Source organism: Pinus tabuliformis, chromosome 6 (genome assembly GCF_031772625.1).
Source record: "Pinus tabuliformis cultivar Carrire ecotype Pingquan chromosome 6, CPIR1, whole genome shotgun sequence".
In the NCBI taxonomy this organism is placed as follows: domain Eukaryota; kingdom Viridiplantae; phylum Streptophyta; class Pinopsida; order Pinales; family Pinaceae; genus Pinus; species Pinus tabuliformis.
The window spans coordinates 1,760,553,831-1,760,573,623 of NC_142292.1; the positions used below are offsets into that span (position 1 = coordinate 1,760,553,831).

Here is a 19,793-nt window from a genome sequence, read left to right on the forward strand (position 1 = left end):
TTCTCACATCAAGGGTCTCCCAAATTATTTACTTAAATTTTTATTTAAAACTAATATTTTCCTCACCTCAACAAGATTCCTATTTCTTCTCCTAGTTGTCTCTTTATTCCCCCCTTTTATTCCTTAATTTGTGTTCATTACTTGAAGTCAATTAATGAGTCAAGATTTTATCCCCAATCTACTCCCTAATTTAACTCAGGTTATCTCCTAGATGGATATTCTTATGTTGGTTGTTGACACATGGAGCTTCTCTACATTTCTCTAATTTTAATTTATTATTCTCATTTTAATTCACCTTCCCCTTTTCTTAATTAGGTTTAAATTAGTTTAGGATTAATCTTTATCCTTACTATTATGTTTGTCTTTCCCCTTTTTCCTAATTAAACCACATGATCTTCCTAGTATTTTCCAAAATGGGAAGGGTAGAGTTTTTAAGGTACTTTATTTTAATTCTTCCTATGATCCTCCTTATTCCAAGTTTTATTTTTGATTTAATTACGTTGGTTTATAATCATCATTTACCCTTGATGTAAATTTACCTAGTTTTCATTCCTTGCTTATATTTATTTATTATTATTTATTTTTAATGATTCCAAGGATGCCAAGTTTGGTTGTGCCCTTCAAGAACTTCCCTAGAAGTTCCAAGGGTGCCACACCTAATAGCTTATTTGTGATGTCAAGGGTGCTAGTTTGGTTGTGCCCTTCAAGAACTTCCCTAGAAGTTCCAAGGGTGCCACACCTAATAGTTTATTTCTGATGTCATGGGTGCCAGTTTGGTTGTGCCCTTCAAGAAATTCCCTAGAAGTTCCAAGGGTGCCACACCTAATAGTTTACTTGTGATGCCAAGGGTGCCAAGTTGGTTGTGCCCTTCAAGAAATTCCCCTGAATTTCCAAGGGTGCCACACCACTTGCCCTTCAAGCATCCAGTGATTACAAGGGGAAAGTATAGTGCAACATCATAGACCCTTGTCATCTCTTATGTTGCCTGCTATAGTGAGACTAATGGTGTCGGGGATCAAGGAATCCGCCTTGATGCGCGCCCCCCGGTAAAGTCCTCATGAGCGAACCAACTTTGGAACCTGCCCTCATGGCATCGTGATCTTCAAGGCGAAGGTGTTTCAACCCTTCCAGCCCAAGTCACGGCGGGAGTGCTAGTGGGTGAGATCAGGGACTCTGTCCCACCCCTCCCATGTAGTTCCATCCACTTGTACAACCTCATCACCCATATGTGAGTCATTCGATCAAGCAACTAATCTATGCCTGCAACCATTAATATATCATCAGAATATAGTTAAACATATATGGCAGATTCCAAGATCAACTTAGAATTTCAAAGATAAAGTAATATAAATTTTCATCAAACCAGGTGTCATCGACATGTCATATGCGAGTGCCTCTGATGGTTTCCTTCCATACTCAATAATCATCAGTAACACGGTTTCTCAATGTTAGTCAATTATCATAATAGCATCATTAACAATTCCTGGTCATTCACATCATTGTCCATTGTAAGTCTGAACTAAAGGAAGTAAGTAACATAGGGGACACATCCCTCATGGCTATTATCAATAATCATCAATGGAAACATACATATTCATTAAGCTATCACATCGTAACATCGTAGAAATATACCTATCCATAAATTTATCCTCATTATGCTTTTAGTAGAGCGCATACATATTCTTTACTACCCTCATCATAATTTCAAATAGAGACCCACTTAACTATTAATATTGCAATCATCAGAATACTGATAGATAAGATACATAACCATTCATGCTGCCATAATATCAATGGAAAGCATTCATAAACATCACAACCATGAATATCTCAATCGCTAATAATAGTGTCATGGGTCCGAATCCTCAATCTGAGGTCCTCGAAGAATAGAGTGTCTAAGATAATGTCGTATCCGGGTCAGGAAACTAGAGTGGGCACTATATACACCCCCTCTTAACAATGGACTTCGTCCCGAAGTCCTTAGAACATGAAGGAGGAACGGCTACACATAATCTTTGGAACCCTTCCTGAAACTCTTGCCAACCTTCTGGTGGGCAGGTTAAAATTTTCCCAAGGTATCTATAACACGAATTTCGTTATAACTGAAGGACTATATCTGGGGAACATTGCAACCCACTTTTTGTATAAATGTACAAAACATACATTATTAATAGTTACAGGAAGCGCCATTCATAACTTTTCCAACAAAATCATCATAATCAAAATCACAACTATTTAAAGCAACAATTAATAACACCCACCTTCCTTCAAATGACAAATTGACTAATTTAGGAGAAATCTCTCTAGTTTAATTCCTTCAATCATGCAATTAAGATAGCAATAATTTTGTATTAACTCAAATTCATAGGGGATGCCTATGCCTTTTTCATAGGAGGAACTACCCACCTTAAGCTTGGACTTCAATATTTGTAATGGTCAATAATAATTGTGTTAATTATTGTTGATATTTCACTTATGACGTAATCCACCTTTGTTTACCATGTTCTAAATCTTCAATTTTGTTAGGAACTACAATCAGTACTTTGAACTAGTCACAATAGATGCATTTGAAGAACTTGGTTGTGGAGAGGTTGTATGTAGAGAATTAACACTAGATGAAAGTTTTTATATGTGTTCCTTTAAATATATTTCTTTAGTTTGTTGTGATTCTTGAGTTCTATTTTTTTTTTTTTTTAAGCTCTAATATGAGTGATTTTAGATCACTTTTATTTTTCTCTAGTTTTCATGATTCTTGGCTTTGATTTTCTCTTCAACTTATCATGATTCTAATCAATCAATGATATGTTTGTATTGAGTATCTACCACTTGCATGTCTCTAATTTGTCCATTCTAAATTGGCCTTTGGAGAAGAAATTTTAAATTTTGTAGTTTAATTATTGGTAGTTGAGTGAATGAGGTCTTCCATACTTAATTGTATGGTTTTGTCATTCCTCAATTTTCTTAACAAAGCATAGACATTTTTTTCTAAATATTCAAATTGCTCATATAATGATACAAAAATGGCAACACAAGGTTGAGTTGCAACTATGTGTTGTGACGAATGGACAACAATATGATATGGCAACTATATGACATAGAAATCACATCTATTGTACAAACATGGAATGATGTTGGTGTATGCGTTGCAGAGTGATACAACAATTCCAATGCACGACAATTACATAGAGAACTTGGCAAAATGATTTTTTAAATGTCAAGCCTAATTCTTCTAAATTTTTGCTCTTTTGCAATCAATTTTGCTTGAAATCCAATAGGAATTTGTTGGAATTACAAGTTATAGTATGTATATATTGAGCACCCCAAAGGGTTTTTTCAAGGTAATAAATCCATTTATGCATTCAAAAATGCATTGAAGTAACCAAAAAAATCACAATCTTGCCAAAAATTGCATCACTAGATCCTCATGAAAGAAACCAAAATATAAACAATTAAACTATGCATTTTTAAACAACAGCGAATGAAAATAGTATATAAAAATCAACTAACAATATGGAAAAGAATATTTTTGTGTGATCACAGTGACAAGTATGGTAGAAATGACAAGTTCAATATCTCAAACTATCTTTGATACCAATGGAGCATAAAAGTCCATGATAAATTTCCTCCATGATATAAAGACAAAAATATAATAATATGTTGAATGAATGAATAAATAATGATGACATTTATTGTGAATGACCCTCATGCATATTATGAATAACCTTTATGCATATTATTTAGGAAGATATTTTTATTTTTATTATTATTATTATTTATTATATACATGCATACACACTATTTACGAATGTGATGGTTTGTTGAAGAAACCGAATCCTTAAGGGAAAAATTGCCTAGGATATTACACATCCCCTGAACCGCTCTTGGGGCCCTTAAAAGTCCTTGGCTCATGACCAAGATGACCATGGTCTTAAGGGACACTTTTTCTGAAATATGAAATGGAGTGTCAATTATTCTTAGGCAAAAGGGGATCCTCAAGTATATCGAGGTGGTTGACCATAAAAAATAGTCTCACAATCAAAAATTGGTTACATCATCGTTGTTTTACTGATGGATATTGTGTGGAGTGATGCTGCTATCACACAACATTTCACAAGGTACAATCATCGTTCAGTTTAAGTGAAGTATCTGCAGTCCAGTCAGATTTGACTCTTGAGCTTTCAACCAGGATTCACATGTTCAGAAGGGATATTTATTCTTTGCCACTTGGAGCCGAAGTGAATATGTTGGCACTCCTAGCTTATGTAAGCCGGGGACTGCACCATCCTAAATATGTCAACCTTGATGCACATGTTTACTGAATGTTTATGAAACATTCACTGCATTTTCAACCTGAAAATATATGCATTTATAATTTAACACTTCCTATGTAGTCGTAGTAATTAGTGCAATATGCACATTCCTGTTCAAACAATTCCCCGCAATCTTTCAATTAATTCTTAGTCATTCTTTCTTTTCAGATCAACTGTCTCAAAAGTTAATCTAAGAAATCATATCAAATATAAGGTTGATGATCAGCTAAGGGATGCACAATTACATGTATGCCAACAGCTTCAACCATATTTTAAAACTAATTCTCTGCTATGTTATTTGCTTGCATCAAATAATGAAAGATTTCTGAGGGAGGCCTCGCATAAGAAGCAAAATAGAGTGAAAAACATTATTGTTGCAAAGCTCCATGTTGAGCCATGGTTCCATCAGTCAGTAATGTAACATACAAAAAGCAAAATAGAGTGAAAAACATTATTGTTGCAAAGCTCCATGTTGGTCCGTGGTTCCATCAGTAATGTAACATAAAAATGGTAGGCCTCAAGTGATAGAATTTTATTATATGCTTAAAAATGAAAAACCATAATAGCAGTACACACACTTGATGACGTCAAGAAAAATGATTAGTCAACTAGCATGACAAAATTTCTCCTTCACCATAAGTTAGTGCAAGGATCAGTATACAGAAACCCTTTCATTCGCAAGGTAATTACAGCTACTCTACCTTGTATTTTTTGGATAAATAAGCAGATTGAGGGATTCTAAGGAATGAACAGTCTTGTACAGTCAACTCACAAGGTAAAGAAGCGCTAGTTACTAGAAACCTATTTTCTGTAATTCCTTTAACAATTTGTATGTAAAAACTTAGAACAGAAACCTATTTTCTGTAATTATGGAAATCGCCGATTCTTGAAGTCTCGCATCAAAGTTCTGGATATTGTCAACTGTCAGTGGTGATGTTAATAAGGCGATTCCAACTGCAGTTGAGAACTCAACAGATCTGTGGTAACATATGAGATTGGATACTCACTAATTTTGCGATCAGCAACTCCGGCAATTTCGCTTTGAAGCATAGAAAATGCCAATTATTGTGGCATATCGAGTTAAATGGTTGATTCGATATTGGACAACCAGATCTGGTGACTATCCATAGTGTTATATTTTGAAAATAGCGATTTGGGTGAATCGATGATTGACAACATATCAGCGCAGATTGAAGGGAGCGTATACCGAGTTGGTGTGATATTGCATTTCAATAGTTAAAACATAAACTTGGGCGCATACTGAATCTCCAGGTGTGAACGTATTTAGCTGGCAGAACCAGACCTGTGGTAGCGATATATAATATCTATTGATTAACAGCGTTCAACACCGTTATGAAGGTTTTATGTTAGATCTGTGTTTTTCTAATTAAGAGAACTTCCCAGATTATTAACAGTCTATCCCTTCCTCAGGGGAAAAATTGCACACGATTGATGGGAAAGAGCTAAAAACTGTCAACAGCTAGTGGCTGGTTAGCAGCTCTGCAATCTTAAACAAGCCATGTCAACAACAGCTTACGCACTACGCTGCTAACCAGCAGAGCTTGAAGAAAGACGGCGCAAGCTGATAAGCTTGAGAACACAGAGAGATGCAATACCTGGAGCATCTATACCAGTGCTACATATAGGAAATAAAATGATACAGGGGATAGATGTTAGCAGCAAGCAGGCTGTCAGAGCTACAAGAAGCACATGAAGAAAAGATGAAAATTTTACAGCAGCTAGAACTTATGCAGGAAATTGTAAAGGATGAGAAACATGTTTTATCATGAAGACCCTATATTTTGTTGAATGAACACCTTCGACATTTCAAAGTTGAGGTAGAACGATATCAGAGCAGGATGGAGTCACTGCAGGCAGAAAGAGAGAGTCTTCTCAGGTGAGAGAAGGAAAAATGACATTCAACTTCCTCAGCACAGCCTCTTAACAATGTACACCATCTCTCCAAAATACTAAATACACGCACCACCACCTACATCATTACTCGGACATCATCATCTTGTTGATGCACCACTATAAATTAATTAATTAGAAGGACCAAAACAGGTAATGCAATCCAGCAATTATCCTCCTTGGTGGATCAAGGATCTAACAGCTGAAAGCAAGATACCAAGTGGACTACCAAAATGAGATCTTCAGACCTTACAGCCTCTGTTACAACATCCTTTGCAGGTTTGGCAATTTCTTTGACATGACATTATGCTATGGGATTCTTGTGTTCCTTCAATAATGCAGTTGCACGGTACAGAAACTGTGTCTGTTTCCCGAGAGTAGTCTTTGCCCATGCCTTTTGAGAAACCCTAGAAGAGTACACAACCTTATTCACTTCTACTTGTGTACAAGCTAAAAATAAGAAACAAAAAGGCATTACAGAAGGGAAAACTGAGTCAAATTGATCACGTTTGCATTAAAGGTGCCATCATAATCATCACTAGAACTAGAAGAAAACCAACGTTAAAATCAATTAATATTTGCACAAAAACACAATCAACTAGAGCTGATCCAACAAAAGAATCAACAACCATTCCTTAAAAATTGCCTAGATCAAATGACAGACACAAAGGCAATTAGATACAGAAATTAACAGACCAACTAATCGAACCTATTATTTGCACTAAATGGCACTCATCAAGCCAAAATTGAACAATCTTTTAAAGATGCTAGAATTATTTTCTTTAGAGGGACAAATGAAACCAGAACCACACTTGCGGGAAAAGGCACAAAAATATCACAAATTCTTTGTTAATACCACAAAACCATTCTTGATAGTATGCCTTGTACGCAAAGGGGAAGAGCAACAATATTCGTTTAGGAAGAGGACATAGTAGAATTATTGTTTATTTGCAAGGGAAGGACATCGCAAATTGGTCTAGATTTCTGTATCTGGTCCGGAAAGTAGCCAACATCTTTAAATTAGCGAAAAGCAACGCAGGAATATAGTTCAGATGAGCAGAAATCAGTGAAATCCTATTATGAATGAAATTCTTCATATAAATCGCTAGAGCAACAAATATTGCAATTTAAAGCCGAAAAGAACATGAATCTCCTGTGAAACGCAACATAAGGCACATAGTTTCTATTTACCCGCTCAAAAATTCTCATTTGTTTTCGAGTACAAAATAAACAAATTTATGTAATGTCGTAATAGGAAATAAATTCTTCAAATAGACTGACAAATATTTGCAATTTAGAGCCGAAAAAGACCACGAGTCTCCTCTGAGACGCAACATACAACACATTTAAGCAGTCGTTGTTCTCCCTATTTTCCCCTCATTTGCCCGAAAAGTTCACGAGTTCGAGTCACGTCCCTACAATTTTTTTCCCGTTTTCAGATGCCATCCTGGCTCTTGGTGCCGAGCTTAAACATACCATTCATTTCTCGATAAACCTTTCATAAAATGGGACTTGAGCCGAGGTTCGATGGATTGTATTGTGTATGTCTTTATTACTTATCATGGGTATCCAAACTCCATGCATCAGCAAGCATCTTATATAATTGAATGAAACCAAACAATACTCTTTTATGGCATATTCTTTCTTGAAAGACCAGGCCTCGTTCGTATATGGCATATTATCCAAGATCAGGCATCGTTACCAAGCATAGTTCATATACGGCAGGCATATTCTTGAAAGACCAGACATCGTTCGTTCGTATAGAAGGAGTTAACCAGGGGCATATTATCCAAGACCCGGCATCGTAGCAGGAGTGAATGAATAGGCATCTTATAGTTGGACTTCACAGTCATTGTAGACGTATATAATTAGTTCATAATGAATATAGAACAGTGTTCAGTTCCCGCAGTGAATGGCTGAGAGTTTGATACAGTCATCCTAGACGTATATAATTAGTTCAGTTCCCGCAGTGAATGGAGGCAGGCATCAGATAGTGAATGGCAGATAGCTTGATGATTCCACTCCTGACGATGGTGGTCCCTCAAATCAATACTTATAGTGATAAATACCCTACCTCAACGACTAGAACTAAAATGATTGTTCATCACATCATTATAATAAATCTACAACTAAAACACTGGAAATCAGATTTCCAAACACAAGTTGGGAGGGTAAATCAATCTCTTGATTTTAGAGAAATACCCATATACAACAAACAAAACTAGTCAAGCATGCATGGGCCCATAGGCTTCAAGGGTTCAACCTCGGCTCTGATACCAAATGTAAAGACCAAATCCAGACTGTATACATTTTTTTTTTTTTTTTTTTAGCAAATACAACCAGAGAAGAAACACATTGAAATTCAAATTTATTTAACACACACATTCTTGCCACTCATTTCAGGAAACATATCATAACATTTTCATCTGTTTAACTGAGATCAATAGTAATGGAATACATATGTACCGTTCACCAGAAGGCGAGACTCCACTTGCTCTGCTGTTGTTGGTATTCCCTTGTAGCTGGTCACCTTCGCGAGTGAATGATGATGCACTTAATCCGAATGCGAAGACCCACCGGTTAACCTCCCAGCCTACTCCTTGGGTACTCTTCTTTCCCCCGGACCCCCGAGCTGCAATGGGGTTGTACAATGGAGACAAGTACTAGCTAGTAGAGGAGAGCACACCTTGGCTCAAGAGTCCCCTCTCTAATCCTCTACCTCACCAAACTCAATATAGCTTCGTAATCACTGCTCTCAAAACATTTCATCCATCCAACAATAGGGTTCCCCCCCAAAAATCCCTTCTTCCATGGCTTGCCCCTTCTTTTATAGGAGTCCTCATAGGTGACACTTGTCATGTCATGCATAATTAATTATTTTTTTATAATTCAATAGCTTGATTATTCACCCACCCATGTGTCATTCTCACATCAAGGGTCTCCCAAATTATTTACTTAAATTTTTATTTAAAACTAATATTTTCTTCACCTCAACAAGATTCTTATTTCTTCTCCTAGTTGTCTCTTTATTCCCCCATTTTATTCCTTAATTTGTGTTCATTACTTGAAGTCAATTAATGAGTCAAGATTTTATCCCCAATCTACTCCCTAATTTAACTCAGGTTATCTCCTAGATGGATATTCTTATGTTGGTTGTTGACAAATGGAGCTTCTCTACATTTCTCTAATTTTAATTTATTATTCTCATTTTAATTCACCTTCCCCTTTTCTTAATTAGGTTTAAATTAGTTTAGGATTAATCTTTATCCATACTATTATGTTTGTCTTTCCCCTTTTTCCTAATTAAACCACATAATCTTCCTAGTATTTTCCAAAATGGGAAGGGTAGAGTTTTTAAGGTACTTTATTTTAATTCTTCCTATGATCCTCCTTATTCCAAGTTTTATTTTTGATTTAATTACATTGGTTTATAATCATCATTTACCCTTGATGTAAATTTACCTAGTTTTCATTCCTTGCTTATATTTATTTATTATTATTTATTTTTAATGATTCCAAGGATGCCAAGTTTGGTTGTGCCCTTCAAGAACTTCCCTAGAAGTTCCAAGGGTGCCACACCTAATAGTTTATTTGTGATGTCAAGGGTGCCAGTTTGGTTGTGCCCTTCAAGAACTTCCCTAGAAGTTCCAAGGGTGCCACACCTAATAGTTTATTTGTGATATCAGGGGTGCCAGTTTGGTTGTGCCCTTCAAGAACTTCCCTAGAAGTTCCAAGGGTGCCACACCTAATAGTTTACTTGTGATGCCAAGGGTTCCAAGTTGTTCGTGCCCTTCAAGAAATTCCCCTGAAGTTCCAAGGGTGCCACACCACTTGCCCTTCAAGCATCCAGTAATTACGAGGGGAAAGTATAGTGCAACGTCATAGACCACTGTCATATCTTATGTTGCCTGCTATAGTGAGAGTAATGGTGTCGGGGATCAAGGAATCCGCCTTGATGCGCGCCCCCCCGGTAAAGTCCTCATGAGCGAACCAACTTTGGAACCTGCCCTCATGGCATCGTGATCTTCAAGGCGAAGGTGTTTTAACCCTTCCAGCCCAAGTCACGACGGGAGTGCTAGTGGGTGAGATCAGGGACTCTGTCCCACCCCTCCCATGTAGTTCCATCCACTTGTACAACCCCATCACCCATATGTGAGTCATTCGATCAAGAAACTAATCTGTGCCTGCAGCCATTAATATATCATCAGAATATAGTTAAACATATATGGCAGATTCCAAGATCAACTTAGACTTTCAAAGATAAAGTAATATAAATTTTCATCAAACCAGGTGTCATCGACATGTCATATGCGAGTGCCTCTGATGGTTTCCTGCCATACTCAATAATCATCAGTAACACGGTTTCTCAATGTTAGTCAATTATCATAATAGCATCATTAACAATTCCTGGTCATTCACATCATTGTCCATTGTAAGTCTGAACTAAAGGAAGTAGGTAACATAGGGGACACATCCCTCATGGCTATTATCAATAATCATCAATGGAAACATACATATTCATTAAGCTATCACATCGTAACATCGTAGAAATATACCTATCCATAAATTTATCCTCATTATGCTTTTAGTAGAGCGCATACATATTCTTTACTACCCTCATCATAATTTCAAATAGAGACCCACTTAACTATTAATATTGCAATCATCAGAATACTGATAGATAAGATACATAACCATTCATGCTACCATAATATCAATGGAAAGCATTCATAAACATCACAACCATGAATATCTCAATCGCTAATAATAGTGTCATGGGTCCAGATCCTCAATCTGAGGTCCTCGAAGAATAGAGTGTCTAAGATAATGTCGTATCCGGGTCAGGAAACTAGAGGGGGCACTACACAAAAGAAAATATGTGGAACTCCTTGTTGTAGTTAGGACTTATTAATGTGGGAGCCTCCATAATAGCTTTTTTTATTGAATGAAATGATTTCCTTACTGAATCAGTCCATCTTACCTTTGACCCTTTTCTCAACATGGAGGTAATATGCTTTACCAGCTCTGCAAAGTTTGGAAAAAACCTCCTTACAAAATTTATTTTGCCCAAAAAAGACTGAATATCCTTCTTTGATCTAGGGACAGTCAAAGCTTGAATTTCTTTGACTCTTTCTAGGTCAATTTGACCACCTGCAGCAGACACAACATGTCTTAACAACTTGCCTTCATGTAAAGAAAATTGAGGATTTTTAGGATTGACTGAAATTCCAAATCTTCTGCACTTCAACAACACTTTTTTCAAATGTTGTAAATGACTTTGATGGCTGCTGGAGTAAACTGTTATATCATCAAGGTAGATAAGCACAAATTTGTCCTTCTCTCCCACGAATGCTATATCCATAGCTCTCTGAAAAGTGGCTCCAACGTTCATCAATCCAAATGGCATTTTGGCATACATAAAAGTGCCCCAAGGAGTGGTAAATGCAGTCTTTTCTTGATCATCTGGGTGCACAACAATCTGATTAAAGCCTGAAAATCCATTCAAAAATGATATTACTTTAGCTCTTGAGACTTTTTGCAGCAAATGCTCCATTTTTGGTAAAGGATAATTATCTTTCTTGGAGCATTTATTTAAATTTCGGAAATCAACACACAGTATGATTTCTCCACTCTTCTTCCTCGCCACCACCAAATTAGCTACCCATTTTGAATACCTGAGAGGAACAATGATTTTGGCAGTCAACAACTTTTTAATTTCTTTTTCAATCAGTGGAAGAAGCATAGGATTTATTGGTCTCAGCTTCTGTTTGAAAGGAATAGTGTCTTTTTCCAGAGGGATTTTATGCTAAATTATATTCCTATCATAAGTTTTGAGGTCATTGTATTCCCAGGCAAACACGTCAGCAAATTGCCTCATTAAATTGCAGTATTCAGCACTTTGATCAGTAGACAAATGAGCAGACAAATTCACATACTTAGGTTGACCTGGACTTCTTATATCATGCTTACAGACTGCAAATTGGTCTTCTTTTTGGGTAGCCTTGTAAGGCACATGATTATGGTCAAACAGTTTTTCAAGAGGAATTAGACCCTTAGGAATATGGTTACTAGGAAGCTGGACAATGTTGTCTTTACCAATTTTATTTCTAAGCTGGGACTGGGGGTTTTCTAATAAGGCTTCGTTTTCTTAGTCAATTTGCATCTCAGAAAACTCATCAATGACTTGAAGGAACCTATTCAACTCATCATCATCTTCAAAAACTTTCCAATGGTGGACATTGTCAGGCAAGGATAGTTTGTATTTCATTTGAACTTCATAAACTAGTCTGGGAGGAAAATGAGGTATAAATAGACTAGCAGAAACAACAAGGGAATCAACAAGCTGATTTTGGGCTCTAGGAATGTATGAAATATAGAAAAAATAAAAATAATCTCTGATTCTCCATACCTCGTCTCTGTATGCTTTCAGCCTTGGGTGCTTTGTTTGAAATGTTTTATTCACTTGCTGGATAATCAAATTAGCGTCTCCAAATACCTTTATACTCTTGATCCCTCTGTCTTTGACTGCATTAAACCCCAACAGCAAAGCCTCATACTCTGCTATATTGTTTGTCACTTGAAAAAACAACTTAAAAGACAGTTGAATGCTTTCTTGTTGTGGAGATACTAGCACCACCCCTGCTCCTGCAGCTTCCCTAGAACATGCTCCATCAAAGAATAACTCCCAAATCTGACTTCCTTGCTCTTTCTTGGCCTGAACTATTGGTTTCTTGATCTACATTGCAGCCTTATGAGATTCTTTTATTTGGAGAATGCATGCTCCAAAATCAGTGTCCATTGCATATATGAGATGATTTGTAGGATTCTTCTCATCACTGATGATGTATGCCAACTGTGCTTCTCTATACAATCTCCTGCTTTCTCCTCTAAACACCGAGACAGTTGCATAAGATAAATCATTCTATAATGTCCCACCTAGTCTCTTAATCCACCCTCTAGACAACAGCATACCAAACTTGGGAGGCACATCTGCTACCACAATATCCATCATCATACTCTTCATGCGTAGTTGAGTTAAGGTAATGGCAAGATCTTTAATCATCCAAGACATTTCACCTTCCTTGAATCAAAATAAAATAAATCATGATAAGGTCTAGTGATATCAAGGCCTAAATCTTCCATGACAGCTTTAGGCATTAAATTGTGGCTGGCCCTTGTATCTAGCAGGAAGTTATGGAGGATTTTGTCATGAATGGTCAATGAAACATAAAAAGATGGAGAATTATTATCACCAGGCTCAACCATGGGGCTAAGCACAATGGCAGGCTTTTCATCTTGCAAATTAACAAAGTCACTAGAGGTTTGTTTGGTTTCTAGCTCAAGGGTTTCAAGGATAGGCTTCTTAAATAGTTCACTCTTCACCTACTCAACCAGAGGCACAAATATTTTCAACTTCTAAACTTCTGACTCAAAGCTGAAAGAGGAAGATGATTTATCAGAACTTTTTACCTCTTGAATTGGAGCTTTGAGGATGATTGGATCAGCTGTTGGCTTTCTCTGCTTGGAATTCTATGACTCTATTTGGATGGCAGCTCCTTGGGCAACCTTTTCTCTGCCATTTTTTGCATTGGATCTCAGATTATATCTCTGTTGATCACCAGTTTGTAGAACAATTCATCTATCCCACTCCTGACTCTTTCGTTCTTGCAGCAATGATTCTTCATATTCAGCCAATGTTCAAAAGTCAGCACTGCCTTTATCTTCCATGCAGTGAATTTCATTCTCATCTTCTTCAAATTGTTCTTCCTCCATGACTACATTTTGGAAGGGGGCTTTAACTTTCTGATCTTCTTTTGATTCTTCAACCCTCCGCATAATCTGTAATTGGTCATTTGCTCTTCTAAATGGATTTTGGTTTCTTGGAGAAAATGTATTTTAGTGCCTTGTTTTCCCTGAATTTTGTTCAATCTTTAGCTTCGAAATTTCAGCAGCCAATGAATCTATCATCTTGGTCATTTTATCCAATTTAGGCTCTGAAGATGATGCAGAGGAAGTAGATGTATGATTTCTCTGCCTGCTCCTGTCATCTTAACTCTTTAACTTCTCTGCAGCCATGATATTAGACTCTACTTCTAATGCTGCATCTTGCATGTCTGCCAGAGTAACACATCTTCTTTCTCTCAATAACAGGTAGAAACCAGAGTCAAAAGCATTGACATAAGTGAGTTTGGCAGAAGTGGGGGTAGGCTTTACCTCAGCTGGAATCTTACCATACATTCGATTGAATCTTTTATTAAAATCAGGTATTGATTCACCATTTTCCCTCTTTAGATTACCAAACTCAGTATGATAATATAACAGGTCCTTTTTATCTCCCCATTGCTTCAAAAATGCATCATCTATTGCTTCAATATCTGTTATTGATCTCTGGGGTAATTCTCTAAACCACTTCCTAGCCTCTCCATCAAGGTTCTCGACAAAAACTCTCATCCATACATCATTTTCACTTATATCTAAATTATCAGCATAATTGTAAAAAGCTTCAAGGTGTTCTTCTGTTGTTACTCCCTCTATACCAGTGAATTTAGGCATATATTTCTAATATTCTCCCATAGGCATAGGATTTAAAGGCACAGGTAACACCAATGGTCCATATCTGGCAACTACAATTCTCTCAATCCTCATAGGTGCTTGTCGTCCTACCATGGATGGAATATTTGGAAGAATACTAATAGATTGAATGGTAGGGAGTAATGTGATGGATGGCAGAGATAAAGGGATGTTTTGGACTAAATGGGAAACTTTCTTTGGACTGAGATTCAAAGGAAAACTAACTGAACAAGGGGCTGAAATAATCTCTGAAGGAAATTCCTTATTGACAGTGTTGTGCTCTACATCTTCAAACTGCAAGTCTTCAGCAATAACTTTATCTTTCAGAGATGACTTAGATTTCTTAGGCTTACCTGATCCTGATGCCCCTTTTTGTGAAGATTTCTTCAATTTAACAATCCTCTCAGGTTCAGTAGGAGATTTCTGAGGATTTCTTCGAGTGTATCTCATAAACTGAGCCAGAACTCCCTAGTGGAGTCGCCAAATGATGGCCTTCCTCCAATGGAGTCACTAGACAGATGATTACAACCAGAAACTGTGTTCAAACCTTGTCTGTCATCAAGGCTTGAAGCTATGTCATTCTCTTAGGGAAGCTGAGCTTTGATTCTCCTCTCCTCGGCAACGGTGCCAATTAATGTTATCACCCCAAGAAACTCACCTAGGTTGTATATCAATGATGCTCGGGACATTACCAATTCAACACAAAGTTGGATAAATGGTGGATGAATGAAACAAATGTTGCATATTCAAGCCAGATAACCACTCCTACTATGCTGGACCCCAGACATGGGTGAACACCCCTAGACTATAAGGCTTTTAACCACCAATTACTCATAGGTTAAAGAAAGTGTGATGATGGAGAAGATTGACTACACCAGTAGATGCATAGGACCCTGTGATGGCTAGCTGCAACCAGTAAGGAGGTCTGTAAATCTATTATCTAATACACAGACAGGGTGATAGCTCTATGGTATCAGAACAACAGAAACTTGTATACAAATTCAATGATACAGCTAAATTCTAGCATAGAGGTGGGATGACAGCCCCTCTAATGCTAAACATTCACAACACATGAACAAATGCAAAATAGGCACAACCTGGAACATAGAAGAAGTGAAAAATGAGAAATTAATAACAAAAGAAGCTTGTATTAGTTGGAAATGAAGACCAGACATTGCAGGTCTCACAATAGTTACAGTCTCCAAAAGTTGAAGCTTGCAACAGAATAACACTCATCCAACACTCATTAACTTGATTACATCGTTTTTCTGAGTATATATAGAATCTGTTTACAAAAATCTCTACCAGGGAATGCGTGGAGGTGTCTTAATTAACAAATTTGACATTCTCTGGTACTTTGGTGTACTGCTTGAATAGGTGGAATGTTTCCTGCAAAATGTTCATAAATGCTGCATGAATTCTACTGGTCAAGGCAATACTTTCTCGTCCTTGACCGTGTTGTTCTTGAATGCAGGTAGCTAAAGGTTTGAATACGTAGGTTGCTAGATCGATCTCTTCCTTCTTTACGCACGCAAAATAGGCTTAAATCATGAAAAATGCCAGAAAATGGACGATAACCTGGGAATAAATGATGGTCGTTGGATGATTGAGATGAACAACCTAGATCACTTGGCGAGCAGCATTGGGAGCAAACAGGGGTATGATTAAATAATAGTTGTGGATGCAACGAATCGGACGGCGGAGATCGGCATATGGAAGCCATTGAGGGAGAACAGGAATGGAGGGACAAGGGCCGTCCGATCGCAAGTTTGATGATTGCACGGTTGACGGATGGCAGAGGAGGGCAGCAGTTAACGCGTGGGGAGCAAGGTACAGAAGCGAGAAGTAGTTTTATTGCACCGCTTTATGGAGAAGGCAGTAATAGTACATGGAGGAGCGATGCAATAATATGGCGCCGCATGTCTGACGGGACAGTGGGGAAACCACTTTCCCCAGAGGCTAACGGGTATGCAGGTCTGTGGACCGGGGAAAGCGATAACCATTGGATCATATGGCGGGATGATCGGATGGCTAGAATTTAATACACATGTATGTTGGATGATGTGACAAGGGGCTCACCGAGTCATAATTTTAATTATATGCACGTGGGATTAAACAAAAATGATTTATACAGGGTTTTTAGTGTTTAATAGTTAAAACACAAAATACTCGGGGGCCCGAAAAATGACTTAAGTGTGGCTTTAAGGGGTTATCGAGGCTTTTATAAAGGGTAACGGGATTTAAAGGGTTTTAAACAAAAAGAAGCTTGGGAGCCCTTATAATTAGAATTAAAATGGGTTTATAAGGATAATAGAGGAAAATGGAAATCAAGGGGGTTAAGGGAGAGTAGGGAAAAATGAAAAGGGGAAGGGTGAAATGAATTTCCATGAGCTCCTTACCAACCACAACAAGCATTTTCCAACCTGATTTTAACCCTTAAACACTGAATCTATAGCAGAGCTAATAGTACCCTTTGCAGAAACACGTGGCCATGACTGTTACATCATAAGTGGAGTTCTATGTCCACCTATCATAAGTTTGACACATCCATTGGTGATATTTCCGATATCCATTCCATAGGTTAGATTATGATGCTAATCATGATCATGACCAACATCCTTTTTTTTTAAATTGCCATACTTCCCTAATACTTTCGAAATTAAAATTCCATTGTCGAGTTTTTGCAAAGGCTTGGTGGTGTCACTGTGAGCCGAATTAGCCCTGTTTCTTTCGCCCCTAACCATGTCTAAACTACATGCCCCTGTTTGGTTTGAACCACAAGGATCTGCACTGTTATATGTTGATCCTAGAAGAAAAGCTAGGCTGGAGAAGGCAAGTTGGTTGCTGCTGTTTCAGAAATTCTGTGGCCATAATTTGGAAGTGAACAAATCCTTCACTATTAACCTTAATGGCGACAAAGTGCAGGTGGGAAATGTCCTATTTCAATTAATGGAGGAGCTAGTGGCTCGAGCCTGCAGTATCCCACAAGAGGGAGAACGCTGGTTTAAAAATCAACGGTTTGACAAAGGAATCTGTGCTCCCTTCCTCCGAAAAGAACACACTGACTGCGATTGGAGTAAAGGCATCTCACAAGAATACCTTCGGAGTAAGTATCGACACCTGCTATTTTTCTTACAGAAATATATAACTTGCGAAGGTCGTTTCCAGCTTGCATTTCTGTTTCATATTCGCCTTCTCGGGCACTTCCGAGATAGGCCTTTAAATTTTCCTTATTTCTTAAGGATGTCTTTGATGAAAATGTCTACTGCCGCTAAGGATAGAGCAACCCACATAGAGGAAAACCTCTATCACCATGGGTTAATAAGAATTATCCTGACCGAGGTTCTGAAGAAGAAAAATAAAACGTGGGACAATTTCTTGTCAGAAAATCATTTCATGGAAGATGAGAAGGACTCTAGTCCTTTTGAAGTTAAGGAAGAAAATCCAGATGAAAAGCCAAGGAAAAATACATGAACCCGAGGTCTACTGATAAAGGAGAATCAGAAGGATGAAGAGGTAGTGGTGATTGGAGAACTCATAAGGAAGAAGCCTAAATTGAAAAACTCTTCTACCCCTACTAAAAGAGTTACAAGGAGCCAGGTTGCAAAGCTGGCCATAAAGGAAATTGCAACAGAAGGGACATCACCAAGCAGACTTGATAAGAAGAAAAAGGAGCCCCAGAGCTTTGGAAAAGGGAAGGAGAAGGTGGAATCAACTGAATTTATTGATAGAAAATTAGTATCCTTCCAGGATCCACCGCTATAGGAAAGTGGAGATAAGATAGTAGAGGACCACCAAGGGCAGGAGGATCCTAGTTTGCCTCAGTCCTCTCCTGGACGACATGAGGCAGAGGTAACTTCTCAGAAAAAGTGGGGTCGACAGGAACTAGAAAACCTTGAAAGAAAACAATTTACGCATGCAGAAAGAGCATGACGAATGGCATCAAAAGGCAACCTGAATTATGAAAAGGAAACAAAACCAAATTTACCACCTGAAGAAGATGAATGAAACATATAGAATCTAGATTCAGGAAGAATCCAGTAAGACCCAATTGGACTAGTTGGTTGTAGTAGTTGCAGCACAGGGCAAGGATTGATCCTTTTTTAGATGCTGCATAATTTTGCTTGCATAGGGGACATACAAGAAGTTAGGCATGGGGGAATGTTGAATCCGAGTTTTTCTCAATTTTGACAGCCTTCCAAGACCTTGTTTTCCCATTTTTGAACTCTATTTGACCCCTAATTATACCTATTTCGATCATATTATCTAGATTTTGGCCAAAAGGGTACTATGTGCTTAAGGTATACAAATCAACTTAAAAAGTGTCATTTTATCTTACTCTTAAGTAGTTCCTTAAGATAATTGTTTCCTTATTGAAATTATCAATTCAATTGATCAAAGTCTTATATAGATTCAAAGTAGCTCTGCCATTTCTGGTAGATAGCCCGAGGTCGCCATTTTCTTGCAAACACTTTGCAATTTCCTAGATGCGTGGATTTATTGCAACCGTCTAGATTTCCTGCAATAGAATCAATGGTTTGCTATGTTCCACTTAATCTCAAAACAAACGAGAACATGGGTTTTGTGAGGAAATCCACTTACATGGATGTTGTCCTAATGGTTGCTCCAAATTTATCATCAAAACTGCCCAGATCTCTAATATCCTTTTTGTTGGCCGCATGAGGAAAAGTTCCAGCAGATGTAATGAATTAGTTTGATCCATGCTTTCAGTCATGGATCAAACTTAGAAGAGCTATTTTTGATATTTTGTACCTGTAACGATACTAAATAGTTCAGCAAGTAGTTTTTCCTTATTCAAGCAAATGATATGCCTGCAAACTTGTATAAATACTATTGTATTGTATGTGTAAGGGGGTTGGTTAGCTGATAAATGCATTAGATTCTACAAGACTTTGATCCTTTTCAGATTAATACAAGTTATATGTTATGTCCATTCTACTGAGTAAACCCTTTTAATATTGAAGGGGTTGTGAGTAAGGA

General features: G+C 37.5%; 1 protein-coding gene across 1 annotated transcript in view; it reads right to left on the bottom strand.

The window, feature by feature from the left end:
* Nucleotides 1–6,448: 6,448 nt before the first annotated feature.
* LOC149265979 (alpha/beta-Hydrolases superfamily protein) overlaps nucleotides 6,449–19,793 on the bottom strand; it is a 393,857-nt gene continuing 380,512 nt past the window's right edge. Inside the window, exon 13 of the mRNA XM_089394514.1 lies at nucleotides 6,449–6,628. Coding sequence (XP_089250640.1) covers nucleotides 6,464–6,628 — 165 coding nt within the window. The 3' untranslated portion in view covers nucleotides 6,449–6,463. The remainder of the gene's footprint in view (nucleotides 6,629–19,793) is intronic.